Below are 23891 nucleotides of genomic sequence, written 5' to 3' on the forward strand. Positions count from 1 at the left end.
TGTTCCACTTATCCTACGAAGAGGCAGGCATAGCTGGGGCCTATGCGGGTGCCCATGGCTACTCCTTTCGTTTGGAGGAAGTGGGAGGATTGGAAGGAGAAGTTGTTCAGGGTGAGGACCAGTTCAGTCAGTCGAAGGAGGGTGTCTGTGGAAGGGTACTGGTCGGTACGGCGGGAAAGAAAGAAGTGGAGGGCTTTGAGTCCTTCGTGATGGGGGATGGAGGTGTACAGGGACTGGGTGTCCCTGGTGAAAATAAGGCGTTGGGGACCGGGGAAGCGAAAATCATGGCGCAGGTGGAGGGCATGGGTGGTGTCCCGAACGTAGGTGGGGAGTTCTTGGACTAAGGGGGACAGGACGGTGTCAAGGTATGCGGAGATGAGTTCGGTGGGGCAGGAGCAGGCGGAGACAATGGGTCGGCCGGGGCAGTCAGGTTTGTGGATTTTGGGCAGGAGATAGAAGCGGGTGGTGCGGGGTTGTGGGACTGAGGTTGGACGCGGTGCATGGGAGATCCCCTGAGGTGATGACGTTATGGATGGTCTTGGAGATGATGATTTGGTGGTGGGGCGTGGGGTCATGGTCAAGGAGGCAGTAGGAGGAGGTATCTGCGAGCTGGCGTTTGGCCTCAGCGGTGTAGAGGTCGGTGCGCCAAACTACTACCGCGCTTCCCTTGTCTGCTGGTTTGATAGTGAGTTTGGTGTTGCAACGGAGGGAGTGGAGGGCTGCGTGTTCCGAGGGTGAGAGGTTGGAGTGGGTGAGAGGGGTGGGGGAGTTCAGGTGGCGGTTAATATCGCGGCGGCAGTTGGCTATGAAGAGGTCGAGGGCAGGTAGGAGGCCAGCACGGGGTGTCCAGGTGGATGGGGTGTGTTGGAGGCGTGATAAGGGGTCGTCAGAGGGTGGGCGAGAGTCTTGGTTGAAGAAGTAGGCACGGAGGCGAAGGCGGCGAAAGAATTGTTCGATGTCACGCCACGTGTTGAACTCATTAATCCGAGAGCGTAAGGGAATGAAGGTGAGGCCTCTGCTGAGGACCTTATAGGGGCATGGAAAGGGTAAATAGACAAGGTCTTTTCCCTGGGGTGGGGGAGTCCAGAACTAGATGGCATAGGTTTAGGGTGAGAGGGGAAGGATATAAAAGAGACCTAAGGCGTAACCTTTTCAAACAGAGGATGGTGAATGAGCTGCCAGATGAAGTGGTGGAGGCTAGTACAATTACAATATTTCAAAGGCATCTGCATGGGTATATTAATCGGAAGGGTTTGGAGGGATATGGGCTGGGTACTGGCAGGTGGGACTAGAGTGCATTGGGACATCTGGGCGGCATGCGCAAGTTGGACCGAAGGGTTTATTTCCATGTTGTACATCTCTATGACTCTATGACTGTAAGTGTCCCAGTACCCACATGCATGAGATACCAAAATTAAGCTACAATAAAGTTTCTATGAAGAACTATAAGCCCAAGCATAAACTGTCTTATAAACCAAGAGAACTGAGCAACATTATACATTGTAATCAGTTTGTGACTGAAGCAGGGCAGTCTCCAGAAGCAATGGGGGAAAAAATGAACAAAAAGCAGTGGAATTTCCAAGATGTGAGCTCTTTTTCAATTGGCCATTTTGCAATCTTGATCGCTTTTTCATTTGGCTTTAACTGACTGCTAATCACGGGCCTTCTATACCTCTAAATTGACTGAATTTGGCTGACTTTAAACTGAATTTCATAGTTTGCAACAGCATCTGGAGGGAAATCACTCTCTATTGAGTGCTGGCCAATAGCAATTTGTTAGCACTGGATTCATGTAGTTATGGATATCTGGCTGCAATGAAATAGTCACCATCCTTGCTGCGTCCATACATACTTCACAGTCATATACTTCTGGGTGGACTGGGTTGGTATGGACTTGTTGGGCCGAAGGACCTGTTTCCACACTGTAGGGAATCTAACCTAATATACTCATCAGTCTGACCTAGAGGTGTGCCCGGTTTTGTGGGCAAGGACTGTTCCACATGACTAGATGTTTGCAAAAGCATGAAAGGTTATGTATGCTCCAGCCTAAAGAGGTTGTGGGTTATGTTTATGTTTAAAATTCTTTGAACATTTGCATTTTTCCATTTGAATGCGCTCAGATCGTGCTGATATTTGGTATATAAGATCATGGACCTGAAAGGATTAATGTGTAGACTGCATGAAAATCTATTCAATCAAATGGCGAAATATAGGCTTGATTGGGGATGAGATAGAACAAGTCCGGGGTTTGAAGGCAACAGATTCATCATTTAAATCTCCCAATAATCTTATTGGCTATTATAAATCAACCTGTTCAGCGATGTTATTACACCCCTCTGGAGCAGGTGGGATATGAACCTTGGCCTCCTGGCTCAGAGGTAGCAACATTACCACTGTGTCTCTACCAATAGTCTTACTATGTCTCACAAATTAATGTAACCCATACCTAATTGCTATCATGCAACAAACTATATTTTGTTAAGACAAGAGCAGGTACTGGTTAAGACTGTTGTTGTTTCAGTAACACTGTCAACCAAATACTGCCTCAGACCCAATCAAGGAAAGACTCTCAAAACCTGTGAATATCACAATAGCTAGGTAACAATCATGTGGATAAGCGAAGTCTATTTCTTGCTCTGAGAACTCAGCTGAGATTGAATTTCCTTACAAAATGAACCAAAATAAACAAAATGAGGCTTTCTGAGCTTAGTTTTTTGATGATTTCTCAACTGCATTTAAGACTGTGAATAAGTACATGAGATCACCAAAGGAAGGAAAACATCAAATTGTCTTTTCTATTTAGATATATCTGGTTCTAGGGTTGTAATTCATCAGGTAAGGAAGAGTATACATCACTTTGTTGACAGTCACTTCAGATTAACTAGTTCAAAATTTGGTAAATTCAGTTACTCATACTAACATGCAGTTAATCCAGCTGGCATTTATTTCCTTTCTAGTCTTTTTGCCTATACTTTGTCCCTGATGGGTTCAATCCCAACCCCTGCTATGTTTGCTATGTACATGCTAATAGAATATTTTGATTCATTTTTATGTTAACTGTCGTTCTATTCTCATTGGGCTGGACTTTATGCCCCCTTTCTTGCATCCTTGATGATGAAGGGGCTTATAAAATTCAGAGAGTGGCTTGCCCACTGTCTGCATGCCTGCCTGCCCTGGAACTGACTATCACTTTTATGGGGAGTGGTGGAACTTTCAAGTTGGCCCACCAGCTTTGGGAATATTGAGGCCCTTTAGTAATCTGTTAATCATCACTAAAGGAAGGCCTAAACCATGCGGAAAGCCTGATAACTTTAGCTATGTAGGCTGGCATCTGGCAAGGGGGGAGGTGACATCCTGCCCTGGGCCCTTGTGCCTGTTGGAAGTTCACCTCCCAAGATCAATTGTCTCCATTCACCTACTCCATCAGTCTCTTCAACCTGAACTCCAGTCATCCTCAACTAGGCCTCATCAGGAACCGCCAGTGCTCCTCTTTGCCGAAACTGCCTAGAGTTCCAGCATTGGCTGTCTTTGCCAACCAGTGCTGCTGGGTGAATGGAATTGCCAGGTAACCTATTGGCCAACAATTCTCCATGGCAGGAGTCTTACTGCACTGCCTCCCCTCCCAGAATGGGGCAGAAATCTCTCTTAAAGCCATTATGGTTGCTCTGAGCAGCAGCCATCACTGTGGGGGTGGATGGTGCAGGCTCGCCACAGACCTTTGTGCCAGGTGGTTGGGAGCCACATTACACGTGCAGTCTGTAGTCACTCTTTGCCCGTCTTATTTTACCCTTGACACTCCCTCTCAACTTCCCTCAGAGGGTGGAGGGAATCTGGAATTCACTGCCTGTAAGGCTGTTAAAAGCAAAAACCCTTATAACATTTCAGAAGTATTTAGATTTGCACTTATAAGGTCAATGCAAACAAGGCTATTAATTAGTTGCTAGAGAATGGTATTAGAGTAGTAGGGTAATTGTTTTTGAGGGGCCAAAGGGCCATTTTTTTGTACTTAGTGTATTTGGTCTGGTTCTTGCTTGAATAATTCACATGATATTCGTCATGTATTTTTTTCTTGTCTCATTATATTCACTTTCTCTCTGACCATGCAAGAATATTGACTTTGGGGTCCAAATCTTGAACCCTTATTGAACTGTGTCTGGCTTGTATTTAAAAGATATTTAAAAGGGCGGCACGGTGGCACAGTGGTTAGCACTGCTGTCTCACAGCGCCAGAGACCCGAGTTCAATTCCCGCCTCAGGCGACTGACTGTGTGGAGTTTGCACATTCTCCCCGTGTCTGCGTGGGTTTCCTCCGGGTGCTCCGGTTTCCTCCCAGAGTCCAAAGATGTGCAGGTCAGGTGAATTGGCCATGTTAAATTGCCCGTAGTGTTAGGTAAGGGGTAAATGTAGGTATGGGTGGGTTGCGCTTCGGCGGGATGGTTTGGACTTGTTGGGCCGGAGGCCTGTTTCCACACTGTAAGTAAATAATATCCTTTTAAGGATCACCCATTGTTACCATTTTTCTGGTCAGTCGTTGGTTCCATTTTACCCTGGCTATTAGCCCTCTCAGAATTGAAGCACGGACACTTTGTGCACTTGGCTTACTTTATCCCCCAGAAACAGATCTTGGAATTTTTCCCTTCCTTGTTGGACTTAGAAAATACTGGTGAAAGACGTTCTCTTACACATATTTCAGAAACACTTCCTCGTCTCTAACTTCATTCCAACTGATTTTTATGCAATTAAAATACTTCAATTTAGCCGCACTTCTGTGGGTGCAGTCTGTTTTAAAAAACCACACCCTCTTCCCAGAAAAATACCTCTCTCGATCATCTGCTTTCTTTCCTGGTCATGTTTCCAGCCACAGTTGGGTCAGGTCCACTCTCTCAGCACAAACTACCAAAAGAAAAGCAGCACAATATTTCCACAAGCTCTGTCTGTGTGGGATTATGTGACAAAAATTAACCTATTGAATTGTATTGAGGAATCTTTTAAATAGCACTGATGCAGGGACAATCTCACAGCTAAAAATCTGAACTTTGAAAGGCATGCAAATTTATTTAATGAACCAGTATGGTCCAAGTTTGAAATGGGGAACTAAAGCTTTTACATCATAGAGGGAAACAATGTAGTTTTGGGTGTTTGGTAGGCATCATCTCAATAAATTAGGCCTTGTGACATTGTGACAGTGCCCCTGTGCATACCTTTTGCAAAGTAATGCACCATACAGCCCATGCTGGATGCTGCTGGTAGCACAGCACACACAAGTTCAACTTCCATGGCATTTTCTGCAACAGCTCTACAAACAGAAAATCCACACCCATTACATTTACCTTTATTTATTTGCTCAAGCAAGCATTTATAGCCCATCTCTAATTTCCCTGGAGAATGTGGTGGTGAACTGTCTTGAACTGTTGTAGTCCAAGGAGTTTTGATACAGCCACAGTGCTGTTCGGATGAGAGTCTAAGGATTTTGATGCCGTAACCTTGAAAGAACATTAATACAGTTATTATGTGGCTGGAGTGATTGAGTTCCTAAAACTCTGCTGTGCCTGACCTCCCAGGTAATAAAGATCAAAGCTTAGGAAAGTGTTGTTGAACGATTCTGAGTGAATTGCCACTCTGCATCAGTAGCAAAAGGAATGAATGTTGAAGGTGACTTCTATGGTGTCACCAAGGAGGCTGCTTTGGCTTAGATGGTTTTGAAAATCTTGAGCATTGCTGGAATTGCAATTAGGAGGGAGTGAGGACTGCAGATGCTGGAGATCACAGCTTAAAAATGTGTTGCTGGAAAAGCGCAGCAGGTCAGGCAGCATCAAAGGAACAGGAGAATCGACGTTTCGGGCATAAGTCCTTCTTCAGGAATTGCAATCATCCAGGTAAGTGGGGAATATTCCATCACACTTGAGCCTTGAGATAGTGGACAGGCTTTGGGGAGTCAGGAAATGAGTTACTCGCCATAGAATTCCCAGCCTCTGATCTGCTCTTGTAATTATCGTATTTATGTGATGTGCAGTCCAATATAATATCAATGATAACTCTCAAGGGGTTAATACTGGGGATATTTAGTAATGATAATGCTATTGAATTTTAGGAGGATCGCATTAGATTCTATCTTATTTCAAATGATAATCGACTGGCACTTTTGCCACTTCTCAGCTTAAGCCTAAATATTGCCCAAGTCCTATTACATTTGGCTGTTTCAGTATATAAGGAGTCATGAATGGTGCTGAACATTGTGCAATCATCAGCAAACTTCCCCGTTCATGACCTTCTGATGGAGGGAAGGTCATTGATACCTAATTGAAGACTGGGTCCAGGATACCACCTTGGGAATTGCTTAATGCCCAGTCACGTCCATTTAGATTGCTTTAATTTACCATGTTTATTCATATAAATTGCAAACACTGTAGTACAATAATCAACTGAAAGTTATGTGAATATTTTTGGAAGTGTCCCATAAGTTGACAGGTTTTAATACAACATACACCCTCATAAATTATTTACAGTGTTCTTTTTGTAAAATATTTATCAACATCTGGATATGTTTACTACCAGTAAATTAGGGAAACCATTCTAAAATAATCACTTTGTATATCACGCAAACTCTGTTTCTTTTGCCTATTGCTGCTCTGGAATAAACCTCCCCGTGTTACCGGGCAGATTTCTGAACAGCAGCAACAAAATCTGGCTAACTGCACAATAGTGGGGTTGATTCAGCCAAGTTAATGGCTTTCCTGATCTAAGTCTTATGATTTGTGAGGAGTTAGCTGATAGAGCTCTATCATTAGCTTTGGTACCGTTGAGCTAATTATGCCCAGAAAATTATCTAGTATTCCCATTTCCCAGTTGATTTTGAGAAATGTTTGGCTGGGTGATGACTCCGAACAAGATTAAATTGGACTGAAACGTTTTCTGCAATTTAATGATCTGCTGATAACTTATGTAAGCTTTTATAATGGGAAAACCCCAGGAATAAGTCAACAGAATATTTTATTTGTTTTGGTTCTTGGGTGATGGTGCAAAGCAGAGTTTGGCTTGTGTGTAGTTTCCTTTGGGACATTAATAGTCATTCATGTAGAGTGGTCTGAACTATAGTTCTAATTGGCACATTATTTTTCATTAAGGACATGTAATAAATAATTCGAGTTCTTTTTATGATCATTTGGCAACTTTCAAGGTGAATATTTATAACATTTAGATAGAATCTGGACTCTTTGCTCCCTGGTGTCATAAACTTGCACAATTGTACCCCAGATATTGATGTCCTTGTAAATAAATTCTACAGATTTAACCTTTATTTCGGTAGTTAATAAGACATATTTTTTAAAACAGATGTTTGCACGTTGAATTATTTGCATAGAAATAATGTTAGTATTTTGAATTCTATTAATGCATTGTGTTTCTGGGTTTAATACAGAAAAAAGCCAAGAAAGGAAAAAAGAAGAAAAAAGAAAAAGATTTGACATTGCACAGGTAGCAATCAAACTTGGAAAGAGCCATATTGTGATTCAATATTTTGCAAATTAATCAGATTTTCATCTCGACAAAATTGTAAGTAATTGATTGGATATTACATTCAGCACCCAGTGTGTTTTGTTTAGTGGGGATCATATAGAATAGGGTGAGTGCACAGTCCACCATCTTTCTACGCATTCCTATGTTCAACTTCACAGTACAGTGGGTAGGTAGATGTGAGTGGACCAGCAGAAAGCAAGGGGACAAACCAGTCCTAGTCTCTGCAATTACAGGACTCAACTGATGGGAGCTTTATACACCCTGTGTTACAGAGAGTCAAGAGGGAGGCAGTGACGTAATGGTAATCTCACCGGAGTAAATTGGACTGATAATCCAGAACCCCAGATTCATGTTCCTCAGTCCATCAAGTCTATACTGACCATCTGAAGGGCACCCCACCCAACCTGACCAATCCCCACAACCCCACACTTATCATGGCCAATCCACCTAACCTGCACAGCTTTGGACTGTGGGAAGAAACCAGAGCACCTGGCAGAAACCCACGCAGATACGGGGAGAATGTGCAAACTCCACCCAGAAGGTCACCCAAGTGTGGAATTGCCCTGAGTCACTGCCAATGTGAGGCAACAGTGCTAACTGCTGAGCTAACGTGCTGCGTGTTCTGAGGATAGAAGTTCAAATCTCATCATGGCAAATGATAATGTTTGAATTCCATAAAAATCTGAAATCAATGATCAATGGTGACTGCACAATCACTGTCATAAAATGGCAATGTGACTTCAGACCCACAGCAATGTGGTCGACTCGTAACTGCTCTCTGAGCAATGAGGGGTGGATACGAAAGCCTTGGTGCAGCTATCCCGTGAATGAATGAAAGAAAAGGGAGTGCCAGAAGAGAGACCATTTCATGCCTGGATCAATAGCTGAAAACAGACCACGACAGACTGTAAGGACAGAATGTTATGGAGCTCTGAGTCGGTTTCTTAGACAAGTTAAGGGAGATTGGCTGTAGTTGGGATCCTGGCACACAGCCTCCAGCACCTATCCAGGAGTTGGACACAGACAGTCAGAGTTAGGGTCCCCTCTTCATAAGAGTGGGATGTGGATTGTTGGGCAGCACATCACCCTGTCCTGACTCTTTCTGCCTTATTGTGGACTCCCTCCTGGAATGAGAGTAAGACAGAAATTAAAGACATTGAAAGAATTTAGAAAATCTGTCACTGTTGTTGCAGGTGAGAATGTGTCCTGAGCGGGTGAATAGACAGCACATATGGCATGCAGTGATGGAGATGTGAGGGATTGGGGTAGGTGACAGTAAAGGAGTGAAGAAGTTGCAGGCAGTAATGAGAGTAGTGGAGCATGAGCATTGTTGGGAGGTGAATACAGAAGCGGGAAGTGAATGACTGAGTATGTGAAGGGAAGATGGTGGCATTTACACCGGCAGAGTGGAGAAGATCATTGATGTTCTGTCCACATGACTGGTCATCCCTAAGATGGCTGAGACTGCACTGATCTGTCAACCTCGTATCAGGCTGGTATGATCTGACGTTGTAGCCACTAGTGCTGGTCTTGGAGGAATGGATCTGGGTGGGGGTTGCTCTTCGGAGGGTCGGTGTGGACTTGTTGGGCCGAAGGGCCTGTTTCCACACTGTAAGTAATCTAATCTAATCTAATGAAAAGAAAAGAGGACATCCTGCATCTGCACCACCCTGTCCAGCAGGTCCTCCACGTTGATGGAGAATGCACTTCTAAAATGTCATGGTGTTTGGTTAGAGCTTGGCTCTGGTCGTATATAGCATAGTAATAGTGATAGATCTGCATCATCTTGATATCAACACCTGGGGAGACACGAGAAGATCAAACGAACTAACATAGGAAAGGTTGATGTCTCTATAGCTGAGCACATTCCCCTCCTATGTTTAGGAACATCATGCATCCTTAGGTGCAGCAGTTGGTGTGTCTGGAGAGCAATGAATACCCAGAGACCTGTCCTAAGGGTACTGTGTGACACTTACCTTAACAGAGCTAATAAGGTCATTGAACCTTTTCCTGCATTGAATCACATTCCCCTGGGTGACACCCTGTCTGCTCACTGTGGCTCTGACCTCTGCCTAAACCTGTTTGGTCTGGAACGATGGCTTTCTCCCTCCTTCACTGTAACCAGGACCTCTGGTTTGGTATCGGCAAAATGAGAACCTGTCCTGCCCCAGGTTCCGAGCCTCTGCCAGTTTGGTTCCGTCTCATGCCAGGAATGAATGCAGTGAAATGGCAGCCTTGGTGGATTTAAATCAAGCCTGCTCTCTTCCTTTCCACCATTCCTACCTCCATGCCTTCTCAGTGTTCACCCACCCATCCTATCTCGCCAATCAATAATACATCGCATGAAAATCGAGGTTATGACAGTTTCTTTCTGGGACTGGGATTAAAACTCAGAACCAATCCCAGTGTCCAATACCTGGAAATCCCACCTGCTAATTGGTTACTAATAAAGTGAAGTGTATCTTTGCATGATTAAATGTGTGAATTATGTATGTTGGTATGGTGTAAATAATCTGTGGCTCAAAGACTTACTTTCTGCCCTTTAATATTTGGAGTTCATTTTTAACCAAACTAATCATACAGCTGGAAGGACATGGATGTTACCTCTCACTTCATCTCAAAGAAACATAATCTGTAGAGAGCATTTTTATGTTAAACCTTTTGATTTGCCCAGAGTTATTATACACCATAGGTTTAAAGCAGTCAACCCATAGTTTTTAACATCAGGCTCAATCAAAACAACAGCAGTAAACATTGAACAGGCTGTATATCACACTGACTTGTATGGACATTTACAAAGTGCTGCTTTCTCAGGGTCAATCGTCACACTAAATACTAAACATCCAATGGAGTGAGTATCAGACATTGAATAAACAGAGAGCAGCTGGAAGTTTCTCCCTTGAAAACAAGGCTATGTATTTAAAAAGCATGGGGGATACCAGATAAATGAGATTCTCACAATCCTCTTGCAAACAGCATGCTTACAATGGCTTGAATTTGTTGCAAGATGTCTCAAAATAATATTATTAATTTATTGGACGAGTTTTTTTTTCAGTTGAGATGTTTCTGGAGTGCTCTGGATAACTCTGTTCACCTTAAATGAACTAAATTAAAAATTACTACGCAACTGAAATATCATAAAATCAAAGATCCATCCCGGGCAGTTAAAAAGAGAAAAGGAAAAAAAAAAACAGGATTCATACCCATGTAAGGTTGTTAAAGCATCCTGAGTGAGAGTTTCTGACACATCTGCACTGGCTAGTTGGGTTCATTTATTCAACTTTTCAGCTTATATTGATTCTGGCTGACTTGTGCAAGGTCAGTGAATTCTCAGACCTCTGCCAATGGCTTTGCATTTCTTGTCCAGGAAACATACATAAACAAAAAGGGCGAAAGAATACCGGGCAAGCCAAGTGGCTGTATGCAGCCAAACTGCTATAAACACAGCTTTATCCTAACCCGAAAGGACCTGTGCATGAGGTCATTTCTTGGCACGATGAGTCTGCAATATATAAAAAAAAGTTCATGATGACCCTGTTTGTTATGATTATTTTATGATCTTTGATTTTATGTTATGAATATAACTAGCCAGTATGGGAAAAGAGCTGCAACTGCATTAAAGCATCCGTGTATAATGGCAGTGTACAGAACGAAACCATTCAGCACATCATATCATCATGTATACCCTATAAATTGGTCAAGTTGCACTTTCCTGAGTACATAAAACATCAGGGGAGCAATGGCCAATATGTGATCAATGAACACAGAGACCTGAATCATTGTAGAAACAGAGACTGTATATACTAAAAGTTAATCTTGAATTTACATAGGACAATTAATTCCCTCTATGAAGAATTAATACGTGAAGGTCTACTCATACGACCAAGAAATGTGCGACTCTCTGATTTTATAGGTATGGAGAAAATCTTTCTACTTTTGCAATTGATATATATAAACTGAATAGGTTGGTCTGTTCCAGCAGGTTCAGGGCAGCCTATGGATAGCTCAGGAATCTTTTTTAATATATATTTATGCGTCTTTCATATGTTTAAAAATTGGTTACAACCTATTTTAATGTATTACTCAGTACCTTGAAGGAAGAGGAAGCCTTATGACAGTTACATTCCAAACATTCTCAAGGGCTGGAATCTAGTAAAGTTCCTGGGAGCAGAAAGTTCGGCAAATGGGGCATTTAACCCTGTGAAAAGTGAAAGATCAACTTCCCATTAGTTAGATAAAACTTGGGAAATATTTTGGTGGCAGATTGTGATTTTCCAAAATATTAAAATGTCATACTCGCCAGATTAAATTGTATCTTTGCAATTCATTTGCCAGAAAATATGCAACATAGACTTTCAGATTGATGGCTGCTTAAAAATGATATGCAGCAGGCAAGATAGTCTTCCTGGTGAATTTGGAGTGAGTAGGGACTGTTTTTCTTCCATGGAAATCCTTATTGGGCCCAGGAAAAATAGGCTGAGATGTTGCATGGAGCTTAGGTGGTTTCTGTCCGGGGATGCTGGGGAATGATTGTCCAAGGGACTGAAAGCAGGTCATGTCTGACAGTGAAGGGAGTTAGATTGTAGAGAGAGTCAGTCTTTACTGAAGGCAGCATAAACTTGAGAAGGATTGATCAAGGATTATTGGGAGTATTTCAATAGTGATTCTGGAAGAACTGAGGGAACCAAAGTTGAATCAAGGCTGCTAAAGGGTGAATCAAAGATAATAGATGGAAGGTTGGGTATGACTGAAAGAAGATGTGGGGTGATGCTTGTAGCTGCAGAGGCCAGGGGTGTCTGTAGTCCTAATGCCTCACAATCACGGTCTATAGAACTGGGGATCCAACAAAAAGAAGGTACATAAATTTTATACTCTTTTCTCCTGGCTTGGGGTGGGTGTGAGGGCATGTACAGAGAGAGATGAGAGTTGTAATGGGGGCTTTCAAGTGTAGTAGTTGGGAAGAGGGCTGGAACGGTTCAAGTTTAAATTCCTCCTTTCAGACAGGCAAAATGACATTGCTGGCTCGAAGAGAGTGCATGTTGTCTCAGTGCCATTTAAATGTGTCTGGACAGTAGGCTATTTTGAGGCAATGGCACAGTCAGTGACTGTCTGCCTGCCCCTCCTCACAACTGGCTAGGCCTCTCAATTGTGTGTATTGCTAATTACTGGCCACCACACATCCAAGGGGAATTCCCACTTACGTCCAGGCCTAGATTCCATTCGAAGTCTTGGATCATACAGGTAGCGATTACTTTGCCAGATACTTTCAGAATATCAAGAATGTTCACATACTTTAATCCATCTCACTCTTCCATCATATTGAAGGTAAGTGTTAATTCTATAGTTAATAAGGAGATACTAAAGACTTCAAATGACCCCTTCTGGTCAACATTGTCTCAAATTATTTTTAGTTTTCAAGCTCAAAATCTCTTGTGTTCTATCTATCTCAGCTGATCCTGTCATCACTGGACCTTATATTTCTAATTCATCCTTAGTGTACCTTTACTTAAATCCAGGAAATTTGACATTGCTTTACAAATGAGGATATTAATGTATAGAATGATGAAGGAACTAGAGATGACTGAGGAAAGAGCAAACTCATGCATAGAAATTTGGGGAAGGCCCAGTTCTGAGTTGGAAAATCGGTAGAAGCAATTTATTTTATCATCAGAAAAGGATGTCACAATTCTACATGCAAGTACAGCGATTTTGAATGGAAACAAAATTCTGGGCTGTATTTTGAATGGAAAAAAAAAACATTAGACTCAGGACAACTTTAAATAACATTTCTGAGAAACATTTTTTGATGGCACAGAGGCAATATGTTTTTTTAAACAAATAATTGGTCAAAATGGTTCAGTTGGTAATATTTACTGCTCTTAAAATTTTGTCTTGACTTCTTTTACCAATATTCGTCATTGAACTGCCAAAGTACGAGTAGTCATTGTTTCCTTGGCCTGATTTGGAGATGTTGGTGTTGGACTGGGGTGTACAAAGTTAAAAATCACACAACACCAGGTTATAGTCCAACAGGTTTAATTGGAAGCACACTAGCTTTTCTCAGGTTAGCTGTCAACAATGGGTGATAGCTAGACAATATGTTGAAGGTGTTAGCCCCCTGTGTTCTCTGTCTATGCCATGATGTTTAGATTGATTCTAATCTAAAAAGTGTGATAACAGAGTTTTACATGAATTCATGCAAAGTCCAATGTAACCCTGCAAGTGCAAATTCACCCCACAACATATATGTGTGTGTGAGAAAGTGTATGTGTGCGAGTAGAGTGTCTTCAGTCTGTGAGGGGGTGCATGTGTGAGTGTGGGAGTGTGTGAATCTGTAAGGGTGTGTGCACGCGTCTGTGTATATGTGTGTCCGTGTGTATGTGTGTACATGAATATCTGTGTATGTGTATAGTGCAATGGTTTTCACCTGTAATGTGACATGAACCCAAGGTCCCAGTTGAGGCCCTCCCTATGGGTACCAAACTTAGCTATCAGCCTCTGCTCGGCCACTTTTTGCTGCTGCCTGTCACCCATTGTTAACATTGTTAACCGCTAATCTGAGAATGCAACTTTTAAAAAATGTTTTGTGATTTACACATCGAAGAAGTGAAACTACCATGGTATTCAAACAGATGAAAGAATCATCAGACAATCAATTTGTCAATGTACAATTTGCTGCTGCCTGTCACTCATTGTTAACCGCTAATCTGAGAATGCAACTTTTAAAAAAAGTTTTGTGATTTACACATCAAAGAAGTGAAACTGTCATGGTATTCAAACATATGAAAGAATCATCAGACAATCAATTTGTCAATGTACAATTTCAGTTACATCACACTGTAAATTTTTGCTATAAATTCTGTGTGTTAGGATTGAGCCCTCCACTATCACCTGATGAAGGAGCGACGCTCCGAAAGCTAGTGTGCTTCCAATTAAACCTGTTGGACTATAACCTGGTGTTGTGTGATTTTTAACTTTCCTTGGCCTGGCTGAGTACTTAATTGAAAAAAGCATTGAAGAAATAAAATTACTGACGAGATCACAACTTGTGTGGATTTAGAAATTGGCATAAGAAAGAGATTGCCGGATTCGATTAGTTCCTCAATGAAAGCCACATTATGTATTTCCACCCCTAATCTATCTTGATCCAAGGGCAAATGTTTTATTTGTTGCTGTGTTGTAGAGAAATCGATTTTGTGATAGTGCATTGCTTCACTACCAGAAGTGGATTGTTTGTAACTCTTGTTGCTCCCTGTGAGAAATCACATCTTAATAATATGATCAAATTACATCACCTCGATTTTGAGTTTACTGTATTAGACACATGATTGATATTCATTTAGGTGATGAATACCTGTATGGAGCACTTGTTCATTTTTAAAAAATCATTATTTTCAGCAACATGTATTTCAAAACACAGTTTGACTGAGGTATAAGAGAAATTTCCTCTCCAAGGCCCTGTCAAGCATGCCCAAGTCAGATGTATCATTGTTTAAAACCAATGTAAAGCAATCTCTATAATGATTGAACAAATCCACTGAAAGGATATATTTGAGTGGACAGAAAATAAAACCATTTCAATTCTATCCAGTCAAGAATTCTCAGTTCAAGCCTATCTTGATCTGATACAGAATAAATCTCTCTTGAAGTTGCTGTCTTCAAGGAACACAACGTTTTAGACACAATCAAGTTCTTTCTGTTTGCCTGAGAATGTTACTTAACTCTGTTATTACATGAGCCAACAGAAAAAGAGATGTTTATTCCATCAATCTGAACTAAACTTCAATGTAGGTCCAACTATACTATGAAACAAAACCATCAAATCCCTCAATCAAGAATTTAAGCGGAGATTAGTACCCTCATAAAAATGAAAAAAAAAAGATTGACTTGATTGATTTTTATGTTTGATTACTTTTGCTTTTCATACACAGGTGAGTACAACTATCTGGGAACCACACTACGGCAAACTGATATCGAACCAATGCCTTCCCTCTCAGATGTGAGGCAGCTGATTTCACTCTATGGGATTCTGCCATTGGGTAAGAGCCTAGACATGAGAATTGGAACAATATACTCCATTTCTAAATGGAGAAAACTTCCATAGTGTTTCTAATCTGTTGAAAAGGAAGAGAAAAAGGTTTTGCAACACCTTTCATAGTCACTGGTCCTCTCAAAGTGCTTTATTGCCAATTAAGTCTTTCTCTGATGTAGAAACTGTTTTAATGGAGGAAATGCAGCAGCTAATTTGTAAATAGTCATTCTCCTAAACAACAATGAGAAAATGGCTGATTTGTTTTGGGAGAGGTGGTAGATAGTCAGTGACGGATAAATAACTCACCTGCTAGTCTTTGAAATAGTTCCATTTTATACCCACCTGAGAGGGCATCTAAAGTACCATCTAAAATATGGTACTTTGGCAATGCAGTCCTCCCTTGGTATCACATGGAATGTTAGCCTGAAAGTTTGTGCTCAGATTCAAGAATGGGACTTAAATCTGAAATTTTCTGACTCAGTGTCAAGAGTGCTTCCAACTGAACAATATCTGCCACTGTCGTCAGATGCTTGTGCACAAAACAAAATAAAATAGAGTTACAGAGTCATTATGGCACAGAAGGTGCCTTTTGGACTAGAGGCTATCCCAACTCCCTGGAGAGCAGTGTTAACTAATATGTTCAACATTTGGCAATCTAGCCTCTTATGCATGTCAAATTGTCAACCTTCACTTTTAAGAGTCACTCAGTATTAAATTACATTAAAGGTGCAGCAGGGGGTATGAGTATTATTTTCATTGTCCAGATCACTATTTGTCATCTGTTCTTAATTATTTAAGGAACAGTCAACCATTATGGCTCGCCCATTGAAGCAAAGAAAACAGTACGCCATTTAAAAAAAAAAAATTCCATCTTCCTATTTTCTTTCGATGCCTCAAAAAGATTATATATTTATTCAGCCAGGATCATTTTGTGAGCTGTGAAAGCAGGGTTAGCTTTTTGAACGTCAATTTTTCTTCCACTTTTCTTGGGAAATTGAGTGATTCAGGTGCAAATTGAAAAAATTATTTCAGTTTAGCCGGTAGTAGATGATTCTCAGAAAGCAGATGGGCATGCTCAACAGACAGCACTGCATTGCATTGATGACACAAAGTTCCATGGCATTGCAGACAAGGTAGATAATAGCCTAAAATTATAAAGGGATTGTTATGAAGATGTGGGTGTACTGTACTTTTAAGGGAGTAAAAGCTAGCAGTGACAGCACCAAGTGTTCTCAATAAGACGGGCGGCACGGTGGCACAGTGGTTAGCACTGCTGCCTCACAGCGCCTGAGACCGGGTTCAATTCCTGCCTCAGGCGACTGACTGTGTGGAGTTTGCACATTCTCCCTGTGTCTGCGTGGGTTTCCTCCGGGTGCTCTGGTTTCCGCCCACAGTCCAAAGATGTGCAGGTTAGGTGAATTGGCCATGCTAAATTGGCGGTAGTGTTAGGTAATGGGTAAATGTAGGGGTGTGGGTGGGTTGCGCTTCGGCGGGTCGGTGTGGACTTGTTGGGCCGAAGGGCCTGTTTCCACACTGTAATGTAATGTAATCTAATCTAAATAATCTAAACAAAAAGACACAATGTAACATGTGCTCCAGCTACTGGGGTAGGGAGTTGCCTGGAAATGACAAAACAGATTTGTTTAAGGCCAATCAGTTTAATTATACCCTATAAAGTACTAAATTCCGATCAAGTTTGAATTGCGTATATTGACAATCTTAAAAGCCAATGACACAATCTGATGCTTTGGAATATAAGACCGGGGAAAACTGAACAGTTGGGAGGAGTGCTGCCACCAGACCAACAGCTGCAGACTGCTAGTCAGAACTCTGAGAGGTACCTGTCCAGAGAAGGAGTTTGCACAGAAAAAAAATCCTCAACACTGACCTGGAGAGCCAATCTACCGACAAAGATAAAGAGATGATTCGACCACTGGCTGGTTTTAAAATTTGAATTTTCCTGCAAATCTTAATTGGGAGTTTTATCAGACTAGTATTATAGAAGGGAAGGTAAAGATAGGTTAGAGAAAGGAGGTGTAAATAGTTGTGAGTTAATTATTCTCTGTTATACTTTAAGAAATAAAGTTGTTAATTTTTACTTTAAATAGTTCTTGGCCTCTTGAATTTTCACAGATTATTGCATGGGATAAATCTTTTCTGTATTGCTGGTTTAAATTAAGCAGGAGGGTTTACCCCATGTCATTATAGGGAGATTAATAGACTAGTTGAATGGGTAAACTATAGTGGATGGAATTTATTTTAGTCACTAATGGGATATGGACATTACTGGCTTGCCAACATTTATTCCCTGTCCCAACTTGCCCTTGAGAAGGTGGTGATGAGCTACCTTCCTGAACAGCTGCCGTTTATGTGCTGTAGGTTGACCCACAATACCCTTAGGAAGGGAATTTCAAGATTTTGACACAATGACAGTGAAGGAATGGCAATATGTTTTCAAGTCAGGATAGTGAGGGGCTTAGAACATAGAACATAGCACAGTACAGGTCCTCCTCGATGTTGTGCCGACCCTTTATCCTAAAATCTCTGGCTATCCTCTCTATCTATGCTCCTCATCATCTTGTAACTCTCTACCAAATCGCCTCTCATCCTTCTTTGCTGCAATGAGAAAAGCCCGAGCTTCCTCAACCTTTCTTCATAAGACATGCCCTCCTGTCTAGGCAGCATCCTGGTAAATCTCCTCTGCACCTTCTCTTAAGCTTCCACATCCTTCCAATAATGAGGTGACCAGAACTGAACATAATATTCCAATTGTGGTCTAACCAGGGCTTTGTGGAGCTGCAGCATAACCTCATGGCTCTTAAACTCAACCACCTTGTTAATATAAGCCAACATACTTCCCCCGGCTTGGAGAGGAAGGTGATGGTGTTCCCATGTATCCGCTGACCTTGTTTTTATAGATAGAAGCGTTCATGGGTATTAAAGACGCTATCTTTAAAGCACTGGGCTGCAGTACCGCCATGCCGAGCCAAGACACTGCCACTCCGGCCGAGAGACCGCCATGTGCTGCCAAGAGGCGGCACAGGCCGGGCTGGGCCAAGAAGATGCCTTGCCATGTCCATGCTGAGGCCAGAGGTGAAGAAAAGAAGAAAATAATTTGTAGTATTATAGTTTTGAATGGAAAATGACAGAGCTTGTCACATAATTGCAAAAACTGAGGCAGGAAAGTCATGAGTATAATCAAAGGGACATGAACAGAGAATAAATAAAATGTTAGGGGAGGGAACATTCTATGGAGTAGAAGCTGATTGGCAAATTTGAAAAAAAATTACATCAGGCAATCCAAAAAGTATGATAAATAGTGTGGTAGAAGGAAGAGAGAATTTGAATAAACAATGGAATTGGAAAACTGAAATGCATTTGATTAGTACAATTAGTAAAATCACTGATGATTGCACAGTGTATGACTTAGATGCTGAAACAGTCCAAGCCCACATGCAGCAAGACATAGACAACATCAAGGCTTGGCAGATGAATCAAAAATAGCATCCCCAATAAGAGAGAATCCAACCATCTCCCCTTAACATTGAACAGCATTGCCGAAACCACCTGCATCAATGTCCTGGCAGTTATCACTGACTGCTAGCTAAACTGAATCCACATTTAATTGCTATGGCATTAACAGAGGCTAGGAATTCTGTGGTGAGCATCTTAATTCCTGACTCAGGAAAGCCTGCCCACCTATTTGAAGCCACAAAGCAGGAGTGTGATGAAATGTACTTTGCTTCTCTGGAAGATAGCTCTAACAAAATTAAAGGAGTTCAACTCCATCCAGCACAAAACATACTTTGTCACTCCAGGTAATCTTTTATTTTTAAGGAAAGGGAATTTCATTCTGTTTTAATCTCACATTATTAACAAAGCATTTTATTTAATGAGACTGTTGTTTGCTGAGCATTCAATAAGTATTTGCTAAGGTAAACCAGTTTACCACGAGAACAGGAAGCTTGTATTTTCGACGTAGCAATGCAGTTAAGTCCCTTGGGAGATAGAGTGGCCTGGGAAAAGACCATTTATTAAATCATTCAGATTTCAAAGTCGAACTTCCTGCTGTTTCCAGTGGGAATGCCAGCTATCTCAAATGGAAGAAGACAGAATTCTCATGCTCATTGATTGTTATATTTAAAAAACCAATTAAATATCTGAGATGCCTGACATTTTACTTCATGTTTAGTCCGACTGTTGCTAAGTCTTTCCAACAATGGAACACTTCTAAAGATAAGAAAACTTATCAAAAGTCATCTCAATTATTACAATGTTACATGAAATATTAAGATGATGTAAACACTCCATGTAACATTGTTTCATGAGTGAGGACATCACAGCCATAGCTAATTGCATTATCTCCCAAAATCTAAATGTGTTGACAATAGTTACTTTTCCTCATCAAATCCAATTATAGTCTGTGAACTGCTATCTCAGCTGAGATTCAAGAAGTAGTCTCATGTGAACTCCCAAAGCATCCCTGATAAATAGTGCTGCAGCATCTGATGTACTATATACAGATTTAGTCCACCACTGTACAAAGTTTTAATAGTTGTGCAATTCCATTGCAATACTGTATTGTTGTACAGGTTAATTCAGCATGGGTTCATCTGTTACACTTTAATCAACTGACAGGATCTTTTGATGAATATAGGAGTGTGGACAAAAACCTAAGATGGAGATCAAGACCTTCAGGTTCTAAGAGACAACAAAAAATCAGGAGCTGGGGGCTTGCAGGGAAGAGAACTCCTCCATTGTCCTGACTTGGTAGCAGTAATAATTGCTTTAAGATGGGACTTCTTCCCTCTGTCAGGAGGAAGCCCTCCCTTAAGAGTTGTCAGCTAATCTGATGGCTGGCACGCTGTTAATACTAGTAAAGTCAGCTGGCCATTTTTGGAACTACAGGCATTCCCAAGGAGACCCAATATTGACTTCTCAGTAGTGGGGGTCCAGGACTGGGTTCCAGAGGCTTTGTAGGGTGGGGTTAAAGGAAGAATGATTTTTTAGAGGGTGGAGCGCTTTAGATGGATTTACAGGATCTGTAAAGGATGTTAACTGTGCAACCTCCCCCCTCATCCCACCCACACCCATGGCCATCACATTCCCCATATATAGCTGTTAATAGGTTAATAGGCCCAAGGATGGCATGCAAGATCACCAATTATATTTCCAAAACCATCAAACGGGAATACACAATCAAGCCCCTTGACTCCATAACGGAGTGAAAAATTACACTTCCCTATGTGTGTATGCAACATAGAGGAGACTTTGAAGTCCCCGCACAGGTACATTTTGTTCACTTTTCAACCTCAGTGCTTCCACCAAGTGCTGTTGGACATGAGGTGTCCTTATTCATTAGCTAGGGGACAGTACATGGTAACCTTTTGTTATTTTGTTTATCAAATGTTGTCAAACCTCTCCTATATCTCTGATCAATATTCTTTTCTTTCCAGACAGTGGACAAGGTACACCAACCCTGTTCTCATAACTTGTTTCTTATCCTTAACTTCATCCTGGGGAGCCGACTGTTCATTTTAATGGCTTTATCATCCTTTCTATACTAAGGCAACCAAACTGCATCTATTATTTATCTGTGGTATAGTTGCAGTCTTATATAAATTCATGAAATATCAATTAACCCCAGTCTTGAAACGCTATGAATTGTCAAGGCATCTTTATCTTTTGTGAGAAACTCCTGTGCACTTCAGTTTAGTTCCACTTTCAAGATTATGGTCTCTTGTTCCAGATTTCACCTGCCAACAGTACAGATTCTCACCAACAATTCTGTAAAATAACAATCTTTTTCAGGTTTCACCAGATCTTTACCTTTTAGAAAGCAGGATATGGTTTTGTATCACAAGTAAATTCTTGTGGGAGTCCCAGTTTGATTCCCTGTATTCCTGTTGCAGGTTCTCAAGCTGTCCATGAGAAAGCTCCATTGGTGAAATCTTTGCTGTTGGCAGGACCATCTGGAGTCGGAAAGAAAATGCTGGTCCACGCTCTCTGTACGGAAACCGGAGCCAACCTGTTTAATTTGTCACCACATAACACTGCAGGAAAATATCCGGGCAAGATTGGTCTCAAAATGATGATCCACATGGTATTCAAGGTAGACTGTCTGATAGGACAAACAGATTATATTAGATGCACAAGTTATGGTAAATGTTGAAACACTTCAGTATTGCTGCATTTTTCCAGCATGGTTGGTTTTCATAGAATCCTGACAATGTAGAAGCAGGCCATTCAGCCAATTAAGCCCATACTGCCCCCCCCGATGAAGAGCATCCCACCAATACCCAGCCCCTCCACCCTATCCTTGTAACCCTGCATTTCCCATGGCTAATCCAACTAGCCTGCAAACCCTTAGACACTACAGGACAATTTAACGTGGCCAATCCACCTAATTTGCACATCTTTGGACTCTGGAAGGAAACCAGAGCACCCAGAGGAAGCCCACACGGGCACAGGAAGAATGTACAAACTCCACACAGACAGTCACCTGAGCCTGGAATTAAGCTTGTGTCGTTGGCACTGTGAAGCAGCAGTTGAGGTCCCAGCACTAATCTTGGTGTCACACCATTTATTACATCTTACCAACCAGAAAATAACCCATTTGTGCCTATTTTTCATTTTTCTTACAGCCAGCCAATTTTCTGTCCATACCATTATGTTATCTCTACACCTATATTGTTTAATCAATAACAATGTCAATACGCTTTGTGACAATTTAACAAGTACCTAATGAAAATCAAGTTCCATACAGTCATTGCTTCCTCCTTATCTGCAGCACATTACTTACTCAAAGAACTCTGGTAAATTTGTTAAACATAATTTCCTTTAACAAAATCTTGTTGACTCTACTTGATTACCTTGAACTTTTATAAGTCCCCTTTATGACGTCTTTAATAAAAGCTCTAAATATCTTACCAATGACAAATGTTAAGCTAACTGGCCTGTAGTTTCCTGTGTTTTATTTCCCTCCCTTTTTGAAGAAAACAGTTATATTTTGCAGTCTTCAACACTAATGGGATATAACTTGGGATATAACTTTCACCAATCTAGGAAATTTTAGAGAAGTATAATCATTGGCGCATCCATATCACAAATCACTTATTTTAAGATCCTTGGATGAAATACATCAGGATTAAGGACTTGTGCATGGTGGCACAGTGATTAGCACTGCTGCCTCACAATACCAGGGACCTGAGGTCAATTCCAGCCCTGGGCGACTGTCTATGTGAAGTTTGCACATTCTCCTTGTGTTTGGGTGGGTTCCATTGGATGCTCTGGTTTCCTCCTGCAGTCCAATGATGTGCAGGTTAGATGAATTGGCCATGCTAAAATTGCCCATAGTGTACAGGGATTTTCAAGTTAGGTGGGTTAGCAATGGTAAATGTGGGGATAGGGTCGGTGGCTGGGTCTGGGCAGAGGGTTGGTGAAGACTTGATGGGCCAAATGGTCTCTATCTGGACTGTAAGGATTCTATGAATTGTCAGCTGCAGCTCCAACAGGTTGCTTAGTAACACTTCCCTGGAGATCTCAATCTTTCTGAGTTCAATGTTCCCTTTCATTTCCTGATTTACAACGTTTTTGTGATATTACTTGTAATATCTATAGTGAAGACTATGCAAAATACCTATTCAATTCATCTGCCACCTTCTTACTTTCCATTAATCCTCCAGACTCACTTTCTACAGGACTAATGATGAATTTATCTCTTTTCTCTTTAATGTATCTGTAGAAAATCTTGCTATCTGTTTTTATATTTCTAGCTAGCTTTCTTTTAGCCTCTGACCAGATCCAACTATACCACCACTCCTTCCACCCTGATGTGACTGCCCCTTGATGCAATGTATCCCATACCGACCTTAACCAATTGCTATTTGACTTCACTAACCCCTGACTCAGTGATTGCTCTGACTAAACTCAACTACCCGCCCCACCTACCCATTCATCTACCTACCTATCTCACTCACTGACCCTCCTATCAACCCTCACCCATCAATGCACCTCACCTACTTAGCTCTCCTCTCATTCACCCACTCATCGATTCAGCCACTTGCCTACACTCTCATCCACTCACTAACACTCACTAGCACTGGACCTTTAAAATATTTACCAGAATATGGCAGCAAGTGTCGTAAATAGGAGGAGTGTCCTGACTTCCCCAACTCTACATGCTTAAAATGTTGCAGAGGAATGCAGTGCTGTGAATTTCTTTGACCGTTGGAATTAGAAGATTCTGGAAGAAATGTAGAATGTGTTGAGTCAGGAGATTTTACAAAGGTCTTACTAAACTATAAAAGAAATTGCTCAGAAGAGTCAGAGGCACTTATTTCTTG

At 41.4% G+C, this 23891-nt stretch overlaps 1 protein-coding gene across 6 annotated transcripts in view; it reads left to right on the forward strand.

The window, feature by feature from the left end:
* Positions 1–23891, forward strand: part of iqca1 (IQ motif containing with AAA domain 1) — a 164276-nt gene that overhangs the window by 105905 nt on the left and 34480 nt on the right. For all 6 annotated transcript variants that reach the window (XR_006312075.1, XM_043693071.1, XM_043693074.1 and 3 more), the window contains 4 exons: positions 7417–7472; positions 11345–11427; positions 15446–15553; positions 21459–21658. Coding sequence is in view for 5 of the 6 variants with exons in the window: in XM_043693071.1 (XP_043549006.1) it covers positions 7417–7472; positions 11345–11427; positions 15446–15553; positions 21459–21658 (447 nt within the window). In the remaining variant the exon portion in view is untranslated. The remainder of the gene's footprint in view (positions 1–7416; positions 7473–11344; positions 11428–15445; positions 15554–21458; positions 21659–23891) is intronic.

This window comes from Chiloscyllium plagiosum, chromosome 7 (assembly GCF_004010195.1).
Source record: "Chiloscyllium plagiosum isolate BGI_BamShark_2017 chromosome 7, ASM401019v2, whole genome shotgun sequence".
Lineage (NCBI taxonomy): Eukaryota > Metazoa > Chordata > Chondrichthyes > Orectolobiformes > Hemiscylliidae > Chiloscyllium > Chiloscyllium plagiosum.